The sequence below is a fragment of the Solanum verrucosum genome, unplaced genomic scaffold (assembly GCF_900185275.1).
Source record: "Solanum verrucosum unplaced genomic scaffold, falcon-dt-bn FXZP01000144.1, whole genome shotgun sequence".
Classification (NCBI taxonomy): Eukaryota; Viridiplantae; Streptophyta; class Magnoliopsida; order Solanales; family Solanaceae; genus Solanum; species Solanum verrucosum.
In genome coordinates this window covers 609,496-634,504 of record NW_026020773.1, presented here as the reverse complement: position 1 = coordinate 634,504, position 25,009 = coordinate 609,496, and the positions used below count along the sequence as shown (strand labels likewise).

General features: G+C 34.3%; 3 protein-coding genes across 6 annotated transcripts; 2 read left to right on the top strand and 1 right to left on the bottom strand.

The window, feature by feature from the left end:
* Positions 1-67: 67 nt before the first annotated feature.
* LOC125812873 (protein NPGR2-like) lies at positions 68-6,817 on the top strand. Of its 3 annotated transcripts, XM_049492330.1 has the most exons (6): positions 68-1,060; positions 1,692-1,954; positions 2,081-2,333; positions 3,038-4,251; positions 5,342-5,495; positions 6,466-6,817. In XM_049492330.1, exons 2-6 carry the CDS (start codon positions 1,715-1,717, stop codon positions 6,774-6,776), a joined length of 2,172 nt encoding a protein of 723 aa, XP_049348287.1. In that variant the 5' UTR covers positions 68-1,060; positions 1,692-1,714; the 3' UTR covers positions 6,777-6,817. The 3 variants fall into 3 exon arrangements, with proteins under 3 accessions (XP_049348287.1, XP_049348289.1, XP_049348288.1); XM_049492332.1 differs by lacking the exon at positions 5,342-5,495 and having other exon boundaries at positions 6,466-6,765; XM_049492331.1 differs by lacking the exon at positions 68-1,060 and having other exon boundaries at positions 1,337-1,954.
* Positions 6,818-7,450: 633 nt separating this feature from the next.
* Positions 7,451-10,942, bottom strand: LOC125813022 (multiple organellar RNA editing factor 2, chloroplastic-like). Of its 2 annotated transcripts, none has more exons than XM_049492511.1 (4): positions 10,466-10,942; positions 9,444-9,541; positions 9,284-9,349; positions 7,451-7,852 (listed from the first exon to the last, which is right to left on the bottom strand). In XM_049492511.1, the coding sequence occupies exons 1-4, from the start codon at positions 10,879-10,881 to the stop codon at positions 7,710-7,712; spliced, it is 723 nt and encodes a 240-aa protein (XP_049348468.1). In that variant the 5' UTR covers positions 10,882-10,942; the 3' UTR covers positions 7,451-7,709. The 2 variants fall into 2 exon arrangements, with proteins under 2 accessions (XP_049348468.1, XP_049348469.1); XM_049492512.1 differs by having other exon boundaries at positions 10,469-10,941.
* Positions 10,943-16,975: 6,033 nt separating this feature from the next.
* On the top strand, positions 16,976-24,202 carry LOC125813023 (BRCA1-associated RING domain protein 1). The gene is made up of 13 exons (XM_049492513.1): positions 16,976-17,147; positions 17,396-17,449; positions 17,575-17,645; positions 18,143-18,238; positions 18,339-18,652; positions 19,304-19,675; positions 20,269-20,369; positions 20,989-21,175; positions 21,280-21,389; positions 21,602-21,692; positions 22,484-22,649; positions 23,401-23,519; positions 23,798-24,202. Exons 1-13 carry the CDS (start codon positions 17,056-17,058, stop codon positions 24,140-24,142), a joined length of 2,118 nt encoding a protein of 705 aa, XP_049348470.1. The 5' UTR covers positions 16,976-17,055; the 3' UTR covers positions 24,143-24,202.
* The last annotated feature ends 807 nt before the right edge of the window (positions 24,203-25,009 follow it).

Sequence of the window (25,009 nt, the reverse complement as noted above, 5' to 3'; positions counted from 1 at the left end):
CTTTATTCCATTTCTTCCTCATAGTAGTAGAATCTTCTTCTTCACTATTTCATGCCATTTGCGATTTTCTAGTCTTTTCTATGCAAAACCCATTTCAAATATCCTCTCAAAATACCCAAATCACAATTCAAATTAACAAAATTGAAAGATTTTGTGGGATTCTTGATTATTCAGAACCTAAAGCATTGAATTTTGAGATTTTGTGAATCATGGAGTTTGAGAAATTTGTTCAGAAAGAAGAGAGAAGGGAATTAATTTGATGTTTTGTTGGATTATTGATTGATCATTGAGTTGTAAGACAAACTCATATTACCAAAGTTGAGAATTTTACTATTAAGAGGAAGAAAAGTGAGAAAAAGGGTGCGTTTGGTTTGATGTTTTGTTGGATTATTGGTTGATCATTGAGGCCCATATTTTGCAAAGTTGAGAATTTTACTATTAAGAAGAAGAAAGTGAGAAAAATGGTGTGTTTGGTTTGATGTTTTGTTGGATTATTGGTTGATCATTGAGACTCATATTTTGCGAAGTTGAGAATTTTACTATTAAGAAGAAGAAAGTGAGAAAAAGGGTGTGTTTGGTTTGATGTTTTGTTGGATTATTGGTTGATCATTGAGACCCATATTTTGCAAAGTTGAGAATTTTACTATTAAGAAGAAAAAAGTGAGAAAAATGGTGTGTTTTGTTTGATGTTTTGTTGGATTCTTGGTTGATCATTGAGACCCATATTTTGCAAAGTTGAGAATTTTACTATTAAGAAGAAGAAAGTGAGAAAAAGGGTGTGTTTGGTTTGATGTTTTGTTGAATTATTGGTTGATTAGAGAATCCACAGAGACCCAAATCACTATTTCAATTTAGGGACTCTGTGAATTTTGCAAAGTTGCGTAAAAGAGAGAAGAAAGTGAGAGAAGGAGTAGGGATTTTGTTGAAGATTTTGGGGATTGTTAGTTGATTAGAGAATACCCTTTTGATCAAAATGGAATTTTGATCCATTTTGATTTTTGCAAATAAAAAATATGGGAAGTGCTCATCACTGTTTCCATTATTCTTCAAATAGTGAAAAGTAAGATTCCTTAACCACTTCTTTCTTTGCTTGTGCATTGTTAGTTGGTATATAATGATGGGTCCTGAGTTTGTTTATCCTTATTTTAGGCTTCTAATTAACGCGTAATAGTTGGTTATAGATGAATCTTTTTGGTTATGAGTTCCTTAGCTTTCATCCTTACTGTGTTGTTTGGAGTTCAAGTTCATGCCCTGTAGAAATGGGCACAGATTCAACAACAACAACATACCCTGCGTAATTCCACAAAAGGAGGTGCAAAAGTGAAGGAGTTGAGAGAAGGAGTAGGGGTTTTATTGTTTTTTCTTTTGAGTTATTGGTTGATCATAGACTACCCTTTTGATCAAAATGGAATTTTGATTGCAAATAAAAATATGGGAACTGATCTGGCTGTGTTATATTGTTTTCACCACTATATCCTTCATTCTTAAACAGTGAAAAGTAAGATTCCTCAACCCCTTCTTTCTTTACTTGCCCATTGTTGGTTGCTATATGATGGGTCCTGAGTTTGTGTGTCCTAACTTTAGGTTTGTAATTATTGCATAAAAGTTGGTTCTGGTTGAATTTTCTTGGTTATGAGTTCTTTGGGCAAACGAGTTAAACTCATTGTTGTTGGTGTTGCTTGCTGTTAAAGCATCGTGAGGGAGTTGGTACAATATGGAGAATGATAATTGGGTCAACAAGCCGGGGAAGGCTCAGAAAAGTTTGAAGTTGAGGAAGATGATGAAGTGCTTCTGCTCGGGCGAACAATTACAGATAGGTGACATGGTTCCATTGCCTGATTCCCCTGCGACTAAGGATTACAGAGCAAGTGTCCGTTCATCAAGAGCCGGAGACACTGGCAATATTGAAGAAGCTGAATCATCTTTGCGCGAGAGTGGTGCTTTGAATTATGAGGTACCATATTAAATTTTCCTTTTGTGTAGTGTCCCATCTCATCCTAAACCATTTCAAGTTTCAATGGCATGTATTACAATTATTATTATTCATTCATCTGACAGTTAAACTTCATCTAATTTCTAGGAAGCAAGGGCATTGCTTGGAAGATATGAGTACCAAAAGGGCAACATAGAGGCTGCTCTACATGTGTTTGAAGGGATAGATATTGCCTCAGTGACTACTAAAATGAAAGTCACCCTTGCTAAAAGAGCTCAAATTCAAAAGAGACGTTCGCAGAAGTATGATACACCACCAATGTCCATACATGCTGTGAGTTTGCTCCTGGAAGCAGTCTTTCTTAAAGCAAAATCATTGCAGGCTCTTGGGAGGTTTAAAGGTAAGATTATACATGGTAGTTTTTTCAGTTCACCTTTTGTAATAAACATTATTTCTTACATGGGTTCAAACAGAGCAAAATGAATTACAACAATTCATACAGCCAAAACTGACAAGCTTTGCATTGAGGCATATTAGTTATTGTTGTAATATCTATGTTTTACGTGTTTCAGTATGATGATCATTTTCAGTTAGGACAACTTTGTTCAGTATGCTAAAGTTTTTGAGTTATGTTATCAATCGGGTTTCTTTGCAAATGTTTTTATATGTAAAAGTTTAGTTCAACTCTGTTGAAGTTTGCACTGGCTCTCTTACATTACTGTATCCATCCTTGGGGCCTTCCATGGGACAATGTGAATTATTATCTGTTTTTGTTGATTGCTAGTGCTTGTTTAGTTCATTGTTTGGTCTTATTTATTCTTTTAAATCACGTGTTAATTTCTCCAAAATGATCTGGTTAAATTCATAATTTGGCTTTTCAGTTAGATATCTCACTTGTAGGGTAGTGTGAGAATAGTGTATGTTACTTCTGAGAAACCTTACAAGCACACATCTCTCCTGCAGCAGATTTTTTTACATTCTTACCATGCCGTGTCTATATGTGATTGTGAACACAGCATGATTAGGAATTACATGAACCCGAAAGCTCATAAAGTGCAAGTTTTCAACATCTTCATCTGATGCCTTCTCCAAATATTTTTGCAGAAGCTGCTCAATCATGCACTGTTATTCTGGACATTGTTGAATCTTCATTACCAGAAGGCTTGCCTGAAAACTTTGGTGCTGATTGTAAATTGCAGGAGACTCTCAGCAATGCTGTCGAGCTGCTTCCACAATTATGGATACTTGCAGATGCTCCGAAGGAAGCAATTATGTCATACCGCCGAGCTCTTCTTCGTCAGTGGAATCTTGATGTTCAAACTAATGCAAAGATTAAAAAAGAGTTCGCAATTTTTCTTCTATTCAGCGGAAATGAATACAATCCCCCTAGTCTCAGATTCCAAATGGACAGTTCATTTGTTCCCCGAACCAATATTGAAGAGGCCATTCTTCTCTTAATGATTTTATTGAGAAAGGTTACTCTACAAATTATAGAGTGGGATCCTTCGATTTTTGACCATCTCTCTTACGCATTATCTATCTCAGGTGGCCTATGGGCTCTGGCTAACCAAGTAGAAGAGTTGCTTCCTAGGAATATAGATCTGTGTGAAAGGCATCATATCTTAGCTCTCTGTTATTACGGAGAAGGAGATAATTTCACCGCCTTGAACTTGTTGCGGAAACTATTGAGTAGTGCCGAGGATCCCACTTGTGTTCCAGGTTTGTTACTGGCTTCAAGAATCTGTGCTGAAAGCTTAGAATGTGCAGAAGATGGCATAAATTTTGCTCGTAGAGCCATTGAAAGTTTGCAAGGTAGATGCAATCACCTGATGGGTGTTGCAAACTATGTCTTAGGTCTTTCACTTTCAGCACAGTCTAGAGCAGCGATGACAGATTCTGAGAGGGTTAGGATGCAATCAGAGGCACTTCAATCCTTGGAATCTGCTGGGAGACTGACAAAGATGAATGACTCCAATGTCATTTACCATCTTTGTGTAGAAAATGCGGAGCAAAGGAACTTGGATACTGCACTCCATTATGCAAGGTGCTTTGTTGAATTGGAAGGTGAGTCTACTCTGAAGGGGTGGATGCTGTGGGCTCGGGTGTTATCAGCTCAAAAAAAGTTTCCAGAAGCTGAAACTGTCATTGATGAAGCTGTAGATCAGAGCGGAAAGTGGGATCAGGGAACTTTGTTGAGAACCAAAGCTAAGCTCCAAATTGCACAAGGCCAAGTGAAAAATGCTATAGGAACATATGTTCAGCTTCTTGCTGATCTTCAGATCCAGAGAAAGAGCTTTGGATTGGAGGAAAATCTCAAGGTAAGTCAATTGCCCTTTATGAGGTGAATGGACCATTTTCTAGAGTGCATCATTTCCATGTTGGGTGCTTGAATAGCCTGCAACAGGGTTACAAATGAAATAACTATACCTATGTCAGATTAATTGAGTAGAATTTGAGCTGCTTCTAAGGAGCATTTGTTGATGAGGCAGCTGTCAAGCTAGAAATGAGTCCAGAATGGTATAGGTTAATTCCATGTCTATGGAAAAAGCTATAGAGTTAACCTTATTTCACAGATCAAAAGTCCCTTAGGGGAAGATTTGAATGTATGCAATGGATTTATTCCAGAGAACTGACCTGTGACTGAACATATATACATGTGTTGTAGCCTCTAGGAACATATTTCCTTGTGATGACTTTAAGATTAAAGTCTACATTGAACTAATTTTGCTCTTGCAAACATTTTGAATCGGGGAGTATAGGGGTAGTCAAAAGCATAACCTTTTCTATTGAAGCCCATCTGTCTGATAGTACCTTTTTAAGTTTTAAGTATGGTTCAAATGAAACGTTCACTTTTTGGGGGTTGGGGAAGGAAGGTGGGGGTAGGTTCGCTTTATAAGATTCTTTGTGTCTTTTACCGGTAGAGGCAATTTTTATATGTTGGCTATATCCTCCCGTACTGCTAACAAGTTTTCATTATATGGAAGGATTCAAATTAACTCTTTAGTTTCTTAGAGACTTGGTGGTAGGTGGAAATTATCTGTCAGTCACTTAGATTCTTTCCCTAGAATAGAGTTATATCAAGTTAAAAAATTAATTTGAAGTTGGTACATTAACTTGAACATTCGACTGATTAGGCCTTGCTTGCCATTTATTTCATCCACCATCATGGAGTTCTTTATAGTTTATTAACCCAGTCATTGACGATGAGGTTTGCAAAGAGATTGATAACAAAGAGACCATGCTACCTGAAAATTGCAAATTCGACTTAACTATCCTTCTTTCTTACAAATCTCTTTCTGTTGTCTTGTATGCTACCCCTTTCTACCCCCTCATGAAATTATGATTATTATCTTATATTATTTTGAAAAAGAAAGAAGATATGGCGTTTGATGATCATTTATGTAACAGAAGGAGAAAGACTTCAATAGAACTATGGAGCTGGAAACCTGGCATGATCTTGCTTCCATCTACATTAAATCATCCCGGTGGCAAGATGCAGAGTTCTGTCTTTCCAAATCTGAGGCCATTAGTTGTTATTCCGCTTCTAGATTGTATATTGCTGGTAGATATATTTCACACTCATTTTCTCCTCATGCATATTGCTTAGCGCTTACTATCCTAACATATCCACGTGTCTCAGATGCTACATTTTTATTGTTATAATATTCATGAGAAAGCAATAAAAGGTTATTACAGTCTGTATGCAATATAGAGTCATTTGGCTATTTCCTATATATGAAAGCCAAGGAAGAAAACATATGTGGCAGATATGATAATTTTAGTTTTGTGATCCCATAGGCTTTGCATTTTATTACAGGTATCCTGGGAAATTTTAAACGTCCCAAGAGTTCTGCAATAGCTCTAGCAGTATTATATTCCTGTCTGATACAAACATATATTTTGCAATGTCTTCAGCGGTCCATTCTTTCCTCTTAAATTAACATAATCTGGTAATATGGAAGTGATAGTAATACCTATATTCCATGGGACCTTGTCAGACCCGAGGGAGTGAGAGTGACTCTTTCTATTGGCTCAATTTTTTCTGTGTGGCTAATCTGTCTATTAGCTATGCTCAGTTTTTCATTGTTAGTATCAGATAATCTACACCAGATATCTGATTTCTCAGAGAAATTGTGAGTAGAATGTTGATTGGTTCTTTCATGTCACCTGTCACCCCTGGTTGTGCATATATGGATGTTGGAGGATGAACCCACTTCTTTTCCACCAATTTCTTCTACGTAATTAGTTTTTGCTTCAGACATCAGGAGTCATCTTTGAAGCTACAAGGTTTTGTTTATGTAGTGATCACATATTTCTTATTTGGGCTAGCTACCGGCTTTATAGTGTACTTACTCCCTCCTTAGCATCTAGAAGGTCAAAATACTTTTAATTCTAGTCCCTATCATGTACTCAGAACTTCTACGATGTTTCTCGGGCTACAAATGATAATGTTTACTCTATGTTGTAGCATGATGAACATGCTTCTGCACACTTCTAAGCTTGCCATTTTGATAATGAGGTATATTTTGCAGGCTTGCTTCATCAGTCTAAGGGCCTTCACAAAGCTGCATTAACAGATTACACAAACGCTCTTGCTGTTGATCCGTCTCACGTGCCAAGTCTAATATCAACTGCAGTGGTACTTAGGCAGCTTGGTAACCATTCTCCTGCAACTCTTATGAGTTATCTGAGAGGAGCACTGCGACTTGATCGGACGAATGTTGCTGCTTGGCATAATCTTGGCCTGATTTACAAAGAGGAAGGTTCAGCAATGGAAGCAGCTGAGTGCTTTGAAGCAGCTTGGTTTCTGGAAGAAAGTGAGCCTATTGAACCCTTCAGATGACTACCTCTTTGTACATACATTTGAACAGATTGCTCAAATCTGGGTGCTTCCAAATGATTCAGAATAGAGAGATTTTTGTCAAAAGAGCAAGTATTCTCTTTCGTGGGAAGAATTTTAGGCAAAAGTTAGATTACGGTATTTACCCCTACATCAAATATAAATGTTATAAATTATTTAATAAATTGAATATTAAATAGTAAATCATCATATTTGTACATTTTAAACCACTATAAAGTCTCTTGAATGTGTATTCTTTGTATTATATATTGTTGGACTAAATTCATGATTTTTTCGTCTTGTTCATCTTCCAGTCTATATATATAAAGCTAAAAATAGAAAAGGTGATGTGAAACCTTTCTATTAATATCGGAAAAGGATCAAAAATACCCTTTAACTTTTGAAAAGGTTTAAAAATACCCCTCATGGGTTACAAATTGCCCTTACTCCCATCTTTTTGGCTCACTTTTTCTTCTTATTAAAACTCCATCATGGGAAACAAACATAAATCAGATGTGTGAGAATCGAAATGTTACTAATTCATTCTTGACTATCCAAAAAGTGTAGCGATGTGTGTGTATGATGTGCTGATCCAGCTTGTGTCGTATTTTGTAAGATCTTACTTGTGGATACACAAGTTGTGTGATCTGTGTGAATGAAATGTTACTAATTCATTCTTTACTCAAGGATTTAACAGAGCAGAATTAGTAGAACAAACAAAGAAAACTAATTACTTTACATATCAATGTACTTGCATGACTATGAAGTACCTAATTTTCAAAGAGGTCAAACGAAATCATCAAATGTTCCATTAGCACAGAACAATAGTTAACAGAACAACCAATAAATTATCTTTCCACAACAAGATTTTTCTCCCAACTTGTTTGGGATTGAGGTATAGTTGTTATTGCAATACTATCACATTGAGGTCAGTCTTCACCGCGTGTTCTCACGGCGTCTTACATAACGTGTTCGGTCGTTATATCTGGGTCTGTCTTGAGCTCTCTGGGGTACTGGCTCCACTCTCCTTTGCCTTTCAGGTGACCTTTGAACCATCTCTCCGTTCACAAATAGCTCAGCTGACAGACAGTCATCAGATTAGAAAAGATGTTAGGGATCTCAGGACATGTTAATATTTTCAAATTCCTTGTTTCAATTACAATAAACTATGTCTAGTACTCTTAATTGCCGGGCCATACGCCAAAATACTCGAGAAAAGAACCAAATGTGCTACAAATATTTGAGCATGAAGTATGAGATGCTGATGTTTACTTCACTTCCTATCAGAGAAAAATATGATTGAGGCATCGTTTATTGATTGTTTAAGCATATACAAAAGGATCTCCTAAACACATGTGTGACTAGGAGATACGGGCAGATAATTATGATTGCTAACATAATGCCAAAAGAAGCTTTTTGTTGTCAGTTTTTCATCTGTTTATTGATCGTCAATCTTATGAAAATTGCAAGAACTGAAAATGAGGAAACAAATGAATTGCAAGGTCAGAGAAGTTGACAGTTGAGGGTAATCAAGGAAGCAGACAAAAGGAAGTTGAACATGCACATAAGTAGGACTCGGGCTGGGGGTGAGAAAAACCAATTAGATCAAAGTGGTTCAAACACTTCCTTCCTATTATCGCTAAAAACACTGACTAAACCCTCCAGTAGTTCCATCCTACTAAAGGTCCATCGCCTTGATGGTTCTTGAAAGGATCATACACAGGAGAAACAATTAAACACAAGTACTCAAATAGTGAGGGGTTTCTTCTCCTCTATGATGAGGAAATCTGATACTTCTGAGCTTGCTTTTACTAGCAGAAACACAGTACATCATCAGTAAGCAGCCTACTATTATTATCGACTAGGTAATCAATGACTTACAAGTTCCAAGAGATTCGAGTAGATAACACTCGGAAACCAAGGTTCAAATCCCAACAGAGACAAAAAAAAAACACTAGGTGATATCTTCCTAACTGCCTAAGCCTTGGTAGGCAAACTACCCAATAGAGGGAGGTAACAGGTAATCGTTGGAATAGTTGAAGAGCACACAATGGTCTGGAAGGATTATAGCTTGGAGAAAAGAGAAAGAAGAATTATAGCTTGGAGACACATTGTGAACCCTTGGGATAGCTTAAATAATGATACAATTGTTATCTATCAGTAACTCAATCATGGCTAGTTTTTGATCCATGATAGCATGCAGGGTAAAAGGGGACATCTAGCCATGTAGGATTTACCACTAAGGTATATAGACCAGAATTCAGCGGTGGAACTGGGAATTAAACTGAGAGGTGTCAAAATATATATATATAAAAATAAATAAATAGGCATGTGTAAAAAATAAAGGGAGCGCCAACATATAGTATTTATACATAAAACTAAAATTAATTTTCTGATGAATTGACACCCCTTAGCATAAAAGTGGCTCCGCCATTAGACCAGATACAAAACAAAGAAAAGCTCATATTTTGCTTCTAAAACAGGAATGTCAGCAGAGGGAAAAGATGTACCTCCATAATCCTTGTTCTCAGGATCGACATATGAATCTGGTAGGACAAAGAGAACACCAGGCAAACCTGTACAGATTTCAAAGAATACAGTCTTTAAGAAACATGGTGACTGGCATAATTAAACTCTCGCTTATGGAATCAATTTGATCCACACACTAACCTTCAAGCTTATTCGATGTCTCCTCATCAATCTCACATCCAAAACCGAAGTATCTTTCGCATGAAACATTGTATATCTTCTTCTTGGCCTCTTCTTCACTATTTAAACAAGAGACAAACTAATAGATTAGAATTTGCAATCTCCAGAAAATATTTTTTTCATTTTCAGAAACAGAGCAGCCAAGACACAAGTGGGATAGCATAGTGCAGGTCCAAGATTATAAATAAATAGTTGCAGAGTATCGCTACTAAACTAATCTATCTGTTTCATTTTTTCTGTATAACCGACAATGGCCCATGGCATACGGTTCGAAACTCCGTGGATAATAGGCCTATCCCACTATCCCTCTCTACTTTTTTCTGATAACAAAGGAATCCCCAAGGGCCAATTATGCACTGTTCTAAATTTGGTGAATAATGAACCTCTCCTTCTACCCTTCTCCACTTTGATACCAGATTTCTGTCCACTATGCCACAAGGTTCGAACCCATAATATGCACCTTAGCTCACACATCACAAGCTAACCTCTTACCACCGAAACCCTGAGGGCAATCTATTTGCTTCATTTCATGTGATGGTGTTGACCAAGTATGGAGTTTGAAATGTTAATTTGACTTATATACTCCATATAAAAACAGTGATTGAAGAAAATGTTTAAGCAACAGTTGAAAAGAGGAAAATAAGCACATCAAAGTTAATAACCCAACAAAATCACAACAACAACATATCTAGTGTAATTCTAGAAGTAGGTTCAGGGAAGGGTAGAGTGTATTGGATACCCTAAGGGGAGTAAAGAAGCCATGGCAAAAAAAAAAAAAGCATGACAAAACATCCTTTAACAATTAAAAAACAAAATAACACAATAATTGAGATAACAGAAACCAAATAACAATAAACTACAGGCCTAATTCTATAACTATCAGTGTGAAAGGATAAGCGAGGCAACACTCAACTAGATAGTGACTTTCTACCAACAAAATTATTGAATTAAACGCTTGAAAAAAAGGTAGGAGTAGCAAAAACTACCTCCCAACTACTTTAGCCAATGTTTGTATGTAACAATCAATCATCTGCTGTTTAGTAGCACCTTCACCTCCAGGCTTATCCATAACTATAAGCCAGTGTTCGTAATCACATCCGGGGAAAAGCGGAGCCATCTCAGTCGGTGGACGGTCGCCGTAGTTCGACCCGGAATTCAGTGGCGAGTATGCGGACCGGTTAGCTTTGCACACGATAGTATTGACCCGACCCGAATTTGTATTCCCGACCCGGATGGAATGGAGGCTGGAGTTGCGGCGGAAAGTGGATGAACGGGCGGCGAGGTTTGTTGGTTTAAGTACTGCGATTGATAAGGAAAGTTCGCCGGCGGCGAGATATACGGAGGTCGACGGGAAGGGAGTGGCTGAGCCGGCCATCGTAGCTGCTGCTGTAGTGAGCATTGTGGTGAGAGAGAGAGGATAAGGGGAGGGTTTAGTGGGTTTAAGAAATGATAAAGAAAAAATAAAAGGATATTATGAAGTTGAAAAAGTAATATTTATAGGCTATACTAACGAAATAATACCATAATCGAGTCACGATAAATAATGGCTAATTACATAATAATACTAATATTATATATCATATATTTATATAAAAGAGAATCTTAGGTCCGTCTACGTGGCACCACCACAAGCAAGAATTTCCTTTTAAATTTATTTATTTTCAAAATTATCCTTCCCCTTTCATGAAAAGTTGTGAGTTTTATGAAGAGTTGTGACTTTTATGAAAAATTGCGACTTCAATGAAGAGTTGCGATTTTTATGAAAAAGTTGTGACTTTTATGAAAGGTTATACCTTTCCGAAGGGTTTCAACTTTTCCAAATAGTTGTGACCTTTCCGATAAAGCACAACAAACATTTGTTCACACTACCATTTATCCTCTATAAATAGAGGAATTTTCTCTCATTTTAAAACAACAAAAATTCTGAACTTCTTATTCTTCTTCTTCTGCACAAGTAAACATTTGTGTACTTTTCTCCTATTGAGTTGCTCACTTACACCATTGTTTATGTTCCCCTTCATGAAAAGTTGTGACTTTTATGAAGAGTTGTGACTTTTATGAAGAGTTGTGACTTTTATGAAAAATTGTGATTTTTATGAAAGTTTGTGACCTTTTCAATAAGGCACAATAATCATTTGTTCACACTACTTTTTTTTGTCTATAAATAGAGGAATTTCCTTTCATTTTAAAAGAACGAAAATTTTGAACTACTTCTACTTCTTCGGGACAATTAAATAATTGTGTACTTTGCTCTTGTTGAATGACTCACTGACACCATTTTTTTGTAACAATACACTGGTGAATAGAATGATTCTTTTCTGAGAGGATCTCTTCCTTTAAATCTCGAGTACTAGGCGAGAATAACTTCATGAAGGGGACACTGTGCATTCAGTGGGCTCGATTTTTTCCATTATATTTCATTCTAATGTTGATCTGGTATGTTTTTACAGTCATTAATATATGCTTATATTATTAATTGTTATTTTGAGTACATGCTTTAAGTTTTGTTGTTTATGTTTCTGTAATATTATTGTTATAAGTATTTGTTAGTACATATTAAATAACAAACGTTAATTGAGTATTCAAGCAAGTTTTCTCTACAGGAATTGTTGAAGATACAATAAAAAAAAAACTTACAAATCTTTAATTTGTTCATCAACAACGTCATTTCTTCACACACAAGGATTGGATTTTGTGTTCTTTGGAAAATCCTCTGAGAGTTAATAACTTTGTATGCCCATATTTTTTATTTTTATGTTGTTGTTATCTATTTTTACTAAATTTTATCACTGGATATTATGAGTACTTTAAGGATTGAAAGTTTATTGAAGTGTTAGTCAATTTTCTGATGTATGTTATTTTGAAACACGAGAACTTTTCTGGTTAGAATGATTTGTTATCATCATTGGATATCTCATAGTTTACTCCCTTTTATGTATGTTTATTCTCGCTGTTTTTTTGTCTCCTTAAAATTATATTGAATATTTTTCGTTTTGTATGTTTATGATCTCACTTGGACAAAACTTTCGTCCTTTTAATGTTTTTCTTTTTTTCCTTCTCATTCATCTCTACTAAATATTTTTTGTGTTAGTTATGACTATTTTCAACAAGCTTAATTTGAAGAATAGGAAACAAAACCTGTTGTAAATAAAAGTAATATCTTAAGCTACAAAAGATATGCCTATTAACATAGATTTGTTGTCTTTTATGTCCCAAGTCATTGCTAAGCATTTGAGTTATCTAAGCTAGAATCATTTTAAATTTTTTAATGTTTGAGAATATTTCTTCAACATGAGTCTAGAATCGAACATTTTGATATACTTGTACTTTCATAATGCAACAACTATACATACATATTTTTGAAAAAGTCGTAAAGTTGTATTCATGAAGCATATAGAAGGGCCTTCAGAGCAGCAATTTAATGAAGAATGAATTTCTGAAAAGGTCAACAATATTATTTTGCTGTTGTTTCAAATTTATTTTTCTCCTTCTATAAATTTTGTTAGAGTAACTAAGTAATAATAACAAAATGTGGTGAAAGTTTGACCTCAGACAAGTAGATTGTCTCTAAAAAAAATTATTTATGTTGTTGTGGTAAACATTTTTAACGGTCTTAACTTATTTATAACTAATATTGATTATCGAAAACTTTTATATAATTTGTTTTTAACAAGGAGTTATTCTAACCATAAAATTATCAATTCTATATTTTTCATGTACAAAAAAATAGAAAAAAGATATGTTTAATCGCTACATAAAAACATCACTCAGTTTTAACAAGACAATTATATCATCAAATATATATTATGATAACTTATGTATAAGATAAAAATGATTAGATATCAAGATATTTTTAATCATTCATTATATATTTAAAATTCTTGAGATATGTGATAATGTTAAATCATTTAATTTCTGTTGAAATGTTCTTAAAATTTACTAAAATTTACTCTCTTTTTTCTTATAACAGTTGGTTATTGGAAAGGTTGTTCAAAAGCTTAGAAAGATTATTTATACCCGCGCTTTGCGCGGGTAAATTACCTAGTATATATATAAAAGAGAACCCTAGACCCACCTATGTGGCGCCTCCACAAACTAAGATTCCCTTTTAATTTAATTTATTTCCAAAACTAGCTTTTCCCTTTTCATGAAAAGTGGTGACTTTTATGAAATGTTGTGACTTTTATGCAAAGTTGAAACTTTTATGAAGAGTTGCAACCTTTCCGAAGGGTTGTAACTTTTCCAAAGAGTTGTGACATTTTCAATAAGACACAATAAACATTTGTTCACACTACCCTTTGTTGTCTATAAATAGAGAAATTTCCTCTCATATTAAAACAACGAAAATTTTGAGCTTCTTCTCTTCTTTTAGACAATTAAATATTTGTGTACTTTGCTCATGTTGAATGATTCACTGACACTATTTTTTTTGTATCAATACACTTGTGAATAAAATCGTTCTATCCTAAGAGGGTCTATTTCTTCAAACCTCGGGTACTAGAGGGAATAATTTCCTTATGGGGTCACTGTGCATTCAGTGGGCTCAATTTTTTCCATTCTGTTTCATTCTATTGTTACAGGGTATGTTTTTTCACAATCATTAATTTATGCTTACATTATTAATTTTTATTTTTGAGTACAAGCTTAAACTTTGTAGTTTATGTTTACGAAAAATTATTGTTATAAGTATTTGTTAGTACAGATCAAATAACAAAAGTTAATTGAGCATTCAAGTAAGTTTTCTCTATTGGAATTGTTGAAGGTACAATTAAAATTATAAAAAAAAACCTTACGAATCTCTAATTTCTTCATCAACAACGTCATTCTTTCACATACAAGGATGAAATTTTGTGTTCTTTAAAAAATTCTCTAAGAGCTAATAACTTTGCATGCCCCTGTTTTTTGGTTTTTATGTTGTTGTTATCTATTTTTACTCAATTTTATCGGTGGATATTATGAGTACTTTAAGGAATGAAAGTTTATTGAAGTGTTGGTCAATTTTTTGAGGTATGTTATTTCATAACATGAGAAATTTTTTGGTTAGACTAATTTGTTATCATTATTGGATATCTCATAGTTTACTTCCTTTAATGTATGTTTTTTCTCGTTGTTTTGTTGTCTCCTTCAAATTGTATTGATTACTTTATGTTTGAAAAGTATATGATCTCACTTGGACAAAGCTTTCATCCTTTTAATTTTTTTTCTTTTTTTTTTCCTTCTTATTCGGCTCTTTTAAATATTTTTGGTGTGAGATATGACTATTTTCGGCAAGATTAATTTGAATAACATGAAAGAAAACCTGCTCTAAATAAAAGTAATATCTTAAGCTACGAAAGATATGTCCATTAACATAGATTTGTTGTCCTTCATGTCCCAAGTCATTATTGAGTGTTTGAGTTATCTAGGTTAGACTTATTTTTAATTTTTTAATGTTCGAGAATATTTCTTTAACGTGAGTCTAGAATCCAACATTTTGATCTACTTGTACTTTCATAATGCAACAATTATACATACATATTTCTGAAAAAATCATAAAGTTGCATTGATGAAGCACCTAGAAAGGCCTTCAAAGCAACAGTTTAATGAAGAATGAATTTCTAAAAGGGTCAACAATATTATTTTGTTGTTGTTTCAAATTCATTTTTCTCCTTCTATAAATTTTGTTAGACTAACAAAGTAACAATAACGAAAAGTTGTGAACGTTTGACCTCAGACAAGTAGATTGTCTCTAAAAAACTTTATTTATGTTGTTGTGGTATACATTTTTAACGATCTTAACTTATTTATAACTAATATTGATTATCGAAAACTTTCACATAATTTTTTTTCCACAAGGAGTTATTCTAACCATAAAATTATCAGATTCTATATTTTTTATGTACGAAAAAATGATGTCTAATCGCTACATAAAAATATCACTCGATTTTAACAGATTTTACCCTGTGCGCACCCAAAGGGTAGCGGCTGCGGGTTTCCCTTGTCATAAAAAAACAAAACAAAAAACAAGACAATTATATCATCAAACATATATTATAATAAATTATGTAAAAGATAAAAATGATTAGATATGAATATATTTTTAATCATTCATCGTATATTTACAATTTTTGAGATATGTGATAATGTCAAATCATTTAATTTTTGTTGAAATGTTCTTAAAACATACTAAAATTTATTTTCTTTTTCTTATAACAGTCGATTATTGAAAAGGTTGTTTAAAAGTTTAGAAAGATTCACGCAAGTAAATTACCTAGTTATTGATATGAAAGGAGAATAACGTATGGTGTTTTAAACTACCACCAAGTCTATCCTTCATTGGAATAAGATAACGTTCAACTAACTACTAACGTTCTTAACTTAATTTGTGATCTCACGTCCTTTTATCTAACGTCGTGTCCTCATTGAGTTTAGAGTGTATCATGTTCTAACTTACTACATCTCTCTGTTGATGCTTCTTTGGTCTATCTCTACCTTTTCTTGAACCTTGACAAACCTCTCACGTCATCTCACATGGACATTTGTGTATCTCTACTTTATTTGTCCTCAACACTGTTTTTTTGATCTTGTCTACCTGCAAATGTCCCTCTTATTTTGTCCGGAACATCTCCATTTTCAATTTTTTTTGGTCTAATATATCTACAACACACTCATCTTATCATTTTCTCAGTATATATATTTGTTTTAGAATAATTTCTTAAATATACATTCGAACAATTTTGATTGGGGAACCACCATAGGTGAACGTGTTAGTTAAAGTTGTATCTAAACCTTCTCTCTCAAATGTATGCCCGGTTTTCGTCGAATCTTTGTAGTCACCTGTAAAAATCAAAATTCCATCTTGACATGATAAATAGTGATGCCCACCTGCAAAGCGTAGTCCTTCCTATAGCCTTGAAGTAGACTATTTCTCAAGTCTGAGCAACACCAACACTACTTCTTTGAAAAATAATGTTAAACACATAAAAATCAATGCATCATATTAAATACAAATCAAACAAGAAAAATTAACACAACTCTCTATGCAATTTAATGATCTCAAATCTCACTCTACACATGAAAAAAATGACAAAGAACGTCAACAAAACACATTTGAATCCAAGTCAACTCACCGACACAAAAGACCTACGACCAATGTTGGACGAATGCATCAACACAAACCTTTATGTTTCGAAGTGTCTAATGAAACATATAGTCCTTATTTGAGTACATGTTTTTTTTCAAAAGTTAACGGATGCATGTACACCTCTATCTTTTCACGTGGGTCCACCTCCGACTTCATACATAAAATGACCATTTTTGTCCTTTCACTCATCCAAGATGTATTATTTGGGCCAACCCTAAAACAACCCAAATTGGCTAATGTCGAAAAATTCGCGGGAGAAAACTCCCCCCAATATCAAAGATAGCGCCAAAGTTCGAATTTTTATACCGCCAAATTTCAAGAAAACTCCAAAATTAGTTATATATTTATGTATACATATATACTATAGTTTTACTTTCTCCCAATTTTTCATTTTCAACACTGTATTCAGCTGCAAAATCTGCTATTTTGAAGCTTTGAGTAACTTAAAGAATGGCGGCGGAAGCTCAAAGCATTGCTCGGTTTCTTAACCCATTGGCTTTTCATATTCAGAAATTGGGTCTTGAACTCAAATGCCCTCTTTGGTATTTTCTCTTTAAAATCAATGTACCTTTTGTTTTGTTTCATTTGGGTCATTTTGTTAGAGACTCGTAGAACCTCGTGGGATTACACTGGGTATGTTGTTGTACTCGTAGAACCTTTAGTTTTGAAGAACTAATTTAGCTGAAAGATGATTTTTTTTTTAACTTATTAGAGGAAATGGATGTAGAGGATTGATTGATTTGGTATTTTCATTTGGTTTCCTGATTTGGGGTTTCTTCGGATTTTGCAGCTTAAACTTGCTGACTAAACCTATGTTGCTTCCCTGCGACCATATTTTCTGCAAGTAAGTTATCATTTTGGGATTCTTTGAATTGGATTTTTTGTGAGATATTTTGTATTTGCTTGAATGTTGAAATCTGGGTTTCAGTTTTAGTTGCCAAAAGATTTTAATTCAATGGTTTTGTGCAGCTTTTGTGTTCCGAGCTCGACCCAAGTTCAATGTGAATGCCCTTTATGCAAACATCAATATGTTGATCAAGGTACTATTATGTGGTTTCAAAATCACCACTCATTTGATTTATTGGTGCAAAATCAATTATTTATATTTATTTTGTACATTTCTGTACAAATATAGAGTGTTTGAGCCAAAGCTACTTTTTTTTTTTGTATGAACTATACCTCGCCCAAACAAACCCCTTTTTGGTCATGGAGTGTTTGCCCATTTTGGGTTTTCAAGTTCTTCTGGGAGATACCCATTCGAAAAGACAGTAATTCCATCAATGCTAATACATAAATGGTAGCAGACCAAAAATGATATAACTAAATGCTTTCAGTTTTAATTCCTTTTAAGCATTAGGTGAGGTGGTTCATACAGTTCAACACAAACAAAGCTGTATAAATTTAATATCCTATGTTTTTTCATGAATGAATCATGATTTTACCGTGCGAAAAGAAGAGATATGACTGTTTCTGTTTGCAAGTTCCTTAGATTTTGTGAAGGAAATGATTTATGTTTTGCGTTTGTTGGATGATGCAGAAATAAGGGCAGTGCCTCATATGGAGAGTATGATAGCCATATTTAGAAGCTTAGATGCTACTTGCAATGCTAAAGTCTTTCAATTCCAATCTCCCGGTAAATCTATCTTAATCCATACATCAAATTTTTGTTCATTTTGTTATTGCTAGTAAAAGTATAGTACTGCTCACACACAAGAAATGGTTTAATGCTCCAGATGCTGGAAGATCACTCGAGCAGTCTCCCGTTTCTATTAATGCTGACAAATCAAGAAATGAGCAATCTGTCAAAGCCATAATAAGAAGGAATGATCCGAGCAAGGAGATTCATAGGCACAATGAACATGGAATGCCATGGAATGTTGTGAATCATTTGAGTGTCTTGCCTTCATCTGACAGGAAGGAAGACTCGAAAAATGATGGGTATAATGCAGAGGAAATAGATTTGAATCAATTTCAACAGCAGTCACCAGGCAGTGCTCATTCATCAGACAGCAACAAAGATATTGTTAAAGAGACCAGTGAACTGAGAGTAAGAAATACTATAAGTTTCATAAATTGCTGTAATTTAGTATTGTATAGATGATTTTCTTTTACCTTTTTTCCTCGCTGGGTTTAATTATTTGCAAAAGGAATATTAAGTGCCTTCTAACTAAAGGTTTATTGATACTTGTGGTTGTGCATTACTTGCTAGAGGTTAGACTTTAATTAGAAATGATTTCTGGTAAAAAAGATGCACATTCTTCCTATTAAAGTGCTTAATCCATCAGTTTCAATTTGTATGTTTGATTTTGACTTGGTGCGGAGATTAAGAAAATAAAGAAGTTTGTGGTCTCATACTAAAGATATGTGGAATGTACCAAAATGTCCTTTAATTTTGTGGTCTTAGACATGCCATGAGGAAAGTTACAATCAAAGAGTTGCCTAAAAGGGAAAGAAACATGCCTTTTGAAATGGACTAAAAAGTAAATTAAGACATAAATTGAAATGGAGTAGTAGTAAACAATTTCTCCAGCTTTTAATCAATATTTTTTCTTGAATAAATCCTGGGAAGTAGAGTAGCTCGTTATCTATGATACCATGGTGACAGACTATGGAGATTTTGTCTAAGGATTAGCACAACCAAAAAATTGTTACCTTAACACTTCTTTTTATTGAATTAAATGAGTCTACTTGTTTTCAGGTTATGAAAACCAATGCTGCAAAGAGGCTTGTTGAAGATAGCTCAGGTGTGGTTCCATTTCTGAAAAAAGAAGATAGCTCAGATGTGGTTGAAGGTTTAATGCACCACACAGTTTTGCATGAAAATGTGTTTCATGAAAGGGATGTGAAGAGACAAAAGAAACTAAGCTATGGATTGCCAGAGATGGCCTTGCAGAGTCATGATCATAATCAACAAAGAGAGTCTTGTTCAAGAATAATTGCCAACTCTGACTGCAACTTGACATGCAAATTGAGTGAATCTTCTTTTGTTGTTCATCCACAAGAAGTTTCAGATCAACATCTTCTGGAAGGCAGTGCTTGTGCTTTCTGCCTCAAATCTAAGATAACAGAGGTCAGATGTCTGCTTTATATTCTAAAGGACAAACTGAAAATAGAATACGTAGATGGTTTGCAATATTTGGTTTTAATTGAAAGAAAAAAAGTATTTGAAGTAGAAAAAAAGTGTTTGAAGTTAAAAATATATTTCAAAGTTGATTTTATTGTGTTTGTATATGAATTTCACTTGAAAAAATAAAGTCAAAATTTCGTGAGCAAAAACTATTACTATTTCATTTGAAATACTTATCAAAGTTTATTTCAATATCTCATTTGTAATGACCAAACCATGATTTATAAATACTAAGCTTCAGTATCAAGTATCAACACACCTAGTATACTCCCATAAGTGGGGTTTGGGGAGGGTAGTGTGTATGTAGACCATACCCCTACCTTATTTATTGCCAAACATCAAAATTTAGTTTTTATTATACCATGTTTATTCTTTTGATATAATCATTTCATGCTATCTTCTATTGTTATCATATAGTAGATTATCCATTCATATGCCCTATATATTTGTCTTCCATTTATATATATGGATGTCATATTTGGCTACTATTACCATTCTGTAAACTTAACTTGTCTATATCTGATTAATACTTGCAGGGAACTGGACCAATGCTGCACTATGCAAATGGCAGGGAGGTGGTGGGAGATGCCACTTCACTTTCAAAAGCCATACCTGTGCATATGAAATGTATTGACTGGTATGCATTTCTCAATTTGGCTTTGATATTCCATTATCAGTAATGTTTATGGCACTGCAGCTCATAGAGAAAGCTCTAATTATGTGATTTGATAACATTCTGATGATTTGACTTCAGATCCATTCTTGAATTTCATCTTCTTTTTTGTTTATAGAATAGTTCTAGCCATATTGATGGTTATTGACATTGAATGGGGGATTTTTATCCTTGCCAGCTTACAACTGTTAAATTAGAACCTATAACTATATTGCCTCTATTTGTAATGATCAAACACCATTCTATATTGCTTATGGAGCTAGTTCTTTGGAATGGAAGTAGTATTTAAGTAATCCAAAGTTTTCCAATTAAGCTTACTATGAACAAACTAAGTAATGTCTAAAGGTTGTTTCATGTACTAGTATATCTATCAATATACTAGTTGATTTTTGTTAGTATTCACCTTAGGTGCATCCTATAAGTTTCTGCCATATTTACTTAGTGCTGCCTTAATTGTATTGCCTTCCAAAATTTATAACTAGCCAGATTTGCATTAATTATTTGGAATGATCTACATATTTAGTGCTCTACACTAGTCTTTTACTTAAACAAATCTAATGTTATATTAAATTTCATTCTGTAGGGCGCCTCAAGTATATTATGATGGAGAGATCATAAAAAATTTGGAGGCTGAATTGGCAAGAGCTTCAAAACTCAAGTGTAGTGGTTGTGGCCTAAAGGGTGCAGCACTTGGCTGCCTTGTGAAGTCTTGTCGGAGGAGTTACCATATGCCCTGTGCATTTGAAATGCAGGACTGCCGTTGGGATACTGTAAGTAGAGCAACATGACACAGCTAGTTAATGATTTTATCAAGTTGAACATTATAAATATTGTTTTTCCTGTTCTCTTCTCAAAGTTACCTCTTTGACTGCAGGACAACTTTGTAATGCTGTGTCCTAGCCACAAATCAGTTAAATTTCCTAGTGAAAAGTCAAAGTCTAGGAAGCGTGCCAATATTGAAGCACGTCCAGAACCTGCTCCCATGTAAGAATATTTGATATCAACTTTTGCCACCTAGCTTAAGTTGTAGACACTTTAAAAGAATTATAAAACATCATCTTATATCATTTTAAGATATCTAATTACAATTACATAGAAGACACAAGTCCCTCCCTGTCCCTGCCCCTTTGTTTAAAGCTTATATGATAAACACATGATTACCCCCCTTTGGAAGATAATGTTGAATGTGCATGCAGAACATCCGAGCGATTGAATTTTTGGGCAACATTGTCAGATGGACCAAAAGAATGGGTTCTATGTGGATCTGCTCTATCCTCAGAAGAGAAGGTTGGTCTCCTTTCTATAGTGAGGATGTTTTATGCTAGTTTCTTTCCTATGCACAATGCATGCTAAGTACAATGCATCTATTTTGATTGTTTGATCATTTTTTTTATATTCATGGATCAAATTACTAGCATAATGACATTTTATGGCCCATTGCTACCACTAGCAACTAGCAAGTTACCAAGCAAAACCAACTTAGTTATCATATTGATACTAGCATATTATCATGCATAACCAACTTATCTATACCAGTTCTTTGTTGTTGCTTATGTACAAGCAGACAGCTTTATTTTGATGATTTTCAGATTGTGTTGGACTTGATTTCTATCAGTATTAACTCATTCTTCAGTTTTCTGTTAACATTCACCCCTTCCATTTGCTGAATTAGCTAATTATCTATTTATTTCTCACAATTTGACTTTGGTTATTTGTCTCTTACTCTCTTCCATCCGGACTTATACATGTGGTGGAGTAAAATAATCCGATAAGTTTAGCACTTTTAGTTTGGAAATCTGTTGGTTGAACACTTGAACTATTGCACTTCCATCAATATTATTTACTAACATATAAGTTCTTTTAGCTTGGGTCTGGGAATTTGCTGGTTGAAATATTGCACTTCCATCAATATTATTTACTAACATATAAGCTCTTTTGGTTTGGGAAATTGTTGTCAATATTATTTACTAACATATATGCTCTTTTGGTTTGGGAAATTGTTGACTGAAAAAACAAGAATAGAGTTATCTACGCATCAATATTGGTTTATCCTAATTGCTTTTTTAATCTTATTTCAGTATATGTTGGTCAAGTTTGCTAATATGTGTGGCGCAACTGTGTGCAAGTCTTGGAACCCAAGTGTCACTCATGTCATTGCAGCAACAGATGAAAAGGGTGCATGCACCAGAACACTGAAAGTTCTCATGGCAATTTTGGGTGGAAAATGGATCCTAACAATTGATTGTAAGCTCTTTCTTCCTTTTTGTCTTACATGGTTTAGTAGCTTTTTGTTCGTTTGATTCTCTGTTATAGGGGAATCTTAGGAGCTTAGTTGGTTGGCTACCTACTTGAACTTTCACCTTGTTGGTGAGGTTTCAATTTCCCACCTTGTAATTCCCTCCCCCATTTTCCCTTCTCCTACCCCCCTATTTTTTGAAAAAGAAAAAAGATTCTTCATTGTGGGAGAGGCATGGTGAATGGTCATAGAAGCACAATATGCAAAAAGTAAAACTAAGTGACAAACTAAACAATGGAATAAATAAATAAATTCATCAAGACAACATAAAAACAGAAGTATCATGTATTTAGAGGGATTGAGAAGTACCAAGTTATTGAAATGCTGCTCTACTCCAAGAAATAGTTCTTTTGCACAAGTATGAAGCCAATGTATTTATATAGGTTACCCCTCCCAGGACTGGAATAATTATCCCTGTTTGGTGTGTCTACGTTCATCCTTGAATGTGGTCGGGTACTATACACGATCAGGATTATACTTTTTGATAAACTGCTGTGTGGCTTGGAGTAGTATGTTAGTTCACACGTTTAGCAAGATAAATGATAAGCTTAAGTAATTCTGTATCATTTTGTTATGTAACACACATCTTTATTGATGAATCACCCAACACGAACAGGGTCAAAACAAAAACAGTATACTTCAACAATTGACCACTAGCTCAACTTTTTTGATACTAACACAACTGTGCTTAATTTGCAGGGATAAAAGCCTGCATTCAAGAAAATTATCCTGTGAATGAAGAGGCTTATGAAGTTAGCCTGGACAATCACGGCTGTTTTGGAGGTCCCAAAGTTGGTAGACTAAGGGCTTCATCCAATGTAAGTATTTATCTTTCTGCTGGTGATAGGAAATGCATTTACAATGCTGGCTGTGCACATGCTTTTGGCTGAAACATCTTTGCTTATTTTCTTAGTAACGAGGCATACCCAGTGTAATCCCACAAGTAGGGTTTGGGGATGGTAGTGTATAAGCAAACTTTACTCCTACCTTGTAGAGATAAAGAGGATGTTTCCGATAGACCCCAAGCTTAAATAAAGCATGCCATGATTCTAAAATCATTATGGGATATTAAAAAGGTTCCTTATTTCTTATGCAGGCACCTAAGCTATTTGATGGTTTGAAGTTTTATCTGAGTGGAGATTATGTCTCAGCTTACAGAATCGACCTGTTAGATCTAGTTGAAAATGCTGGAGGTTCCATAATCCACACTAAGGAACAGTTGATTTCCCAGACTGATGCTACACAAACAACTAGTTCAGCTTGTCTAGTTGTTTATAACAGTGATCCTCCACGTGGTTGTGCATTCGGGGAGGAAAGAAACATTTTGCTTCAACGACAAGCAAAGGCTGAGGAACTGGCCAAGCCACTTGGTTGTCAGGTCATTCAGCATACATGGATTCTGGAGTCTATTGCTACATGTAAATTGGTGCCTTTCTGCTGATAAAAGGGATATAACCTACAAGGTTTAGTTATATGTTATGAATAATCCTGCTAGTTAAGTCTTATTCATTTGATAGATGAGACAAAGAATCTTGTTTATCTATGGCTGTTGTACACAACACTTTCTACATCTAAGCAATATAGTGAATTTTCTGCTACAAAGTGTCACAACCAAAAGTGGTACTCTTTGAAGCAAATACTTGTGTATATGTGCATCTTAGAAAGCAGAAGATTGTATTCCCCGGCCTTTTCGTATCTTTTAGTTCATAATCACAGAAAAATTCAAGTTTTGCAATAACAATGCCTCAGTCCCAAATAAGTCATAGTTGACTATGAATCTTTCTGTTGGTCCATATAAATGCATTTCATGTCAATATCATGAAAATACAAATAAGAAATATGGAGAATTAGACAAATAAAAGGTGAATACACATTTCTTTTTTTAAAAGAAAATTAATTTTACATAATAGCGTCCACAAAAAATAAAATACTAAGTAGATTTAGTATAGGCTTTGTGGAAAGTAGAAGGGAGAAATTAGAGAATGGAGTCTTTTCCTTATGTTTTAAAAAAAAAACCTTTCTCATTAGGTGTTCAATATTCACATTAGAGTTAAACTAATCTGAACTAGTGCCACATAGGGCTTTATTTAGGAGGAAGTGCTCCATACCAAGAATTAGAGTTCAACTAATTTGAATTAGTGCCACATAAGGCTTTATTTAGGAGGAAGCGCTCCATACCAAAAAATTTTCGTTTAAAGAGTATGGTTGATGAAATAAAGTTTCTTTTGAAAATTATTTTTCAAGAGATTTTATTAGTACATATATTGAATAACTCTGCTCACGAGTAATCTTTACTAAGCTCAAACAT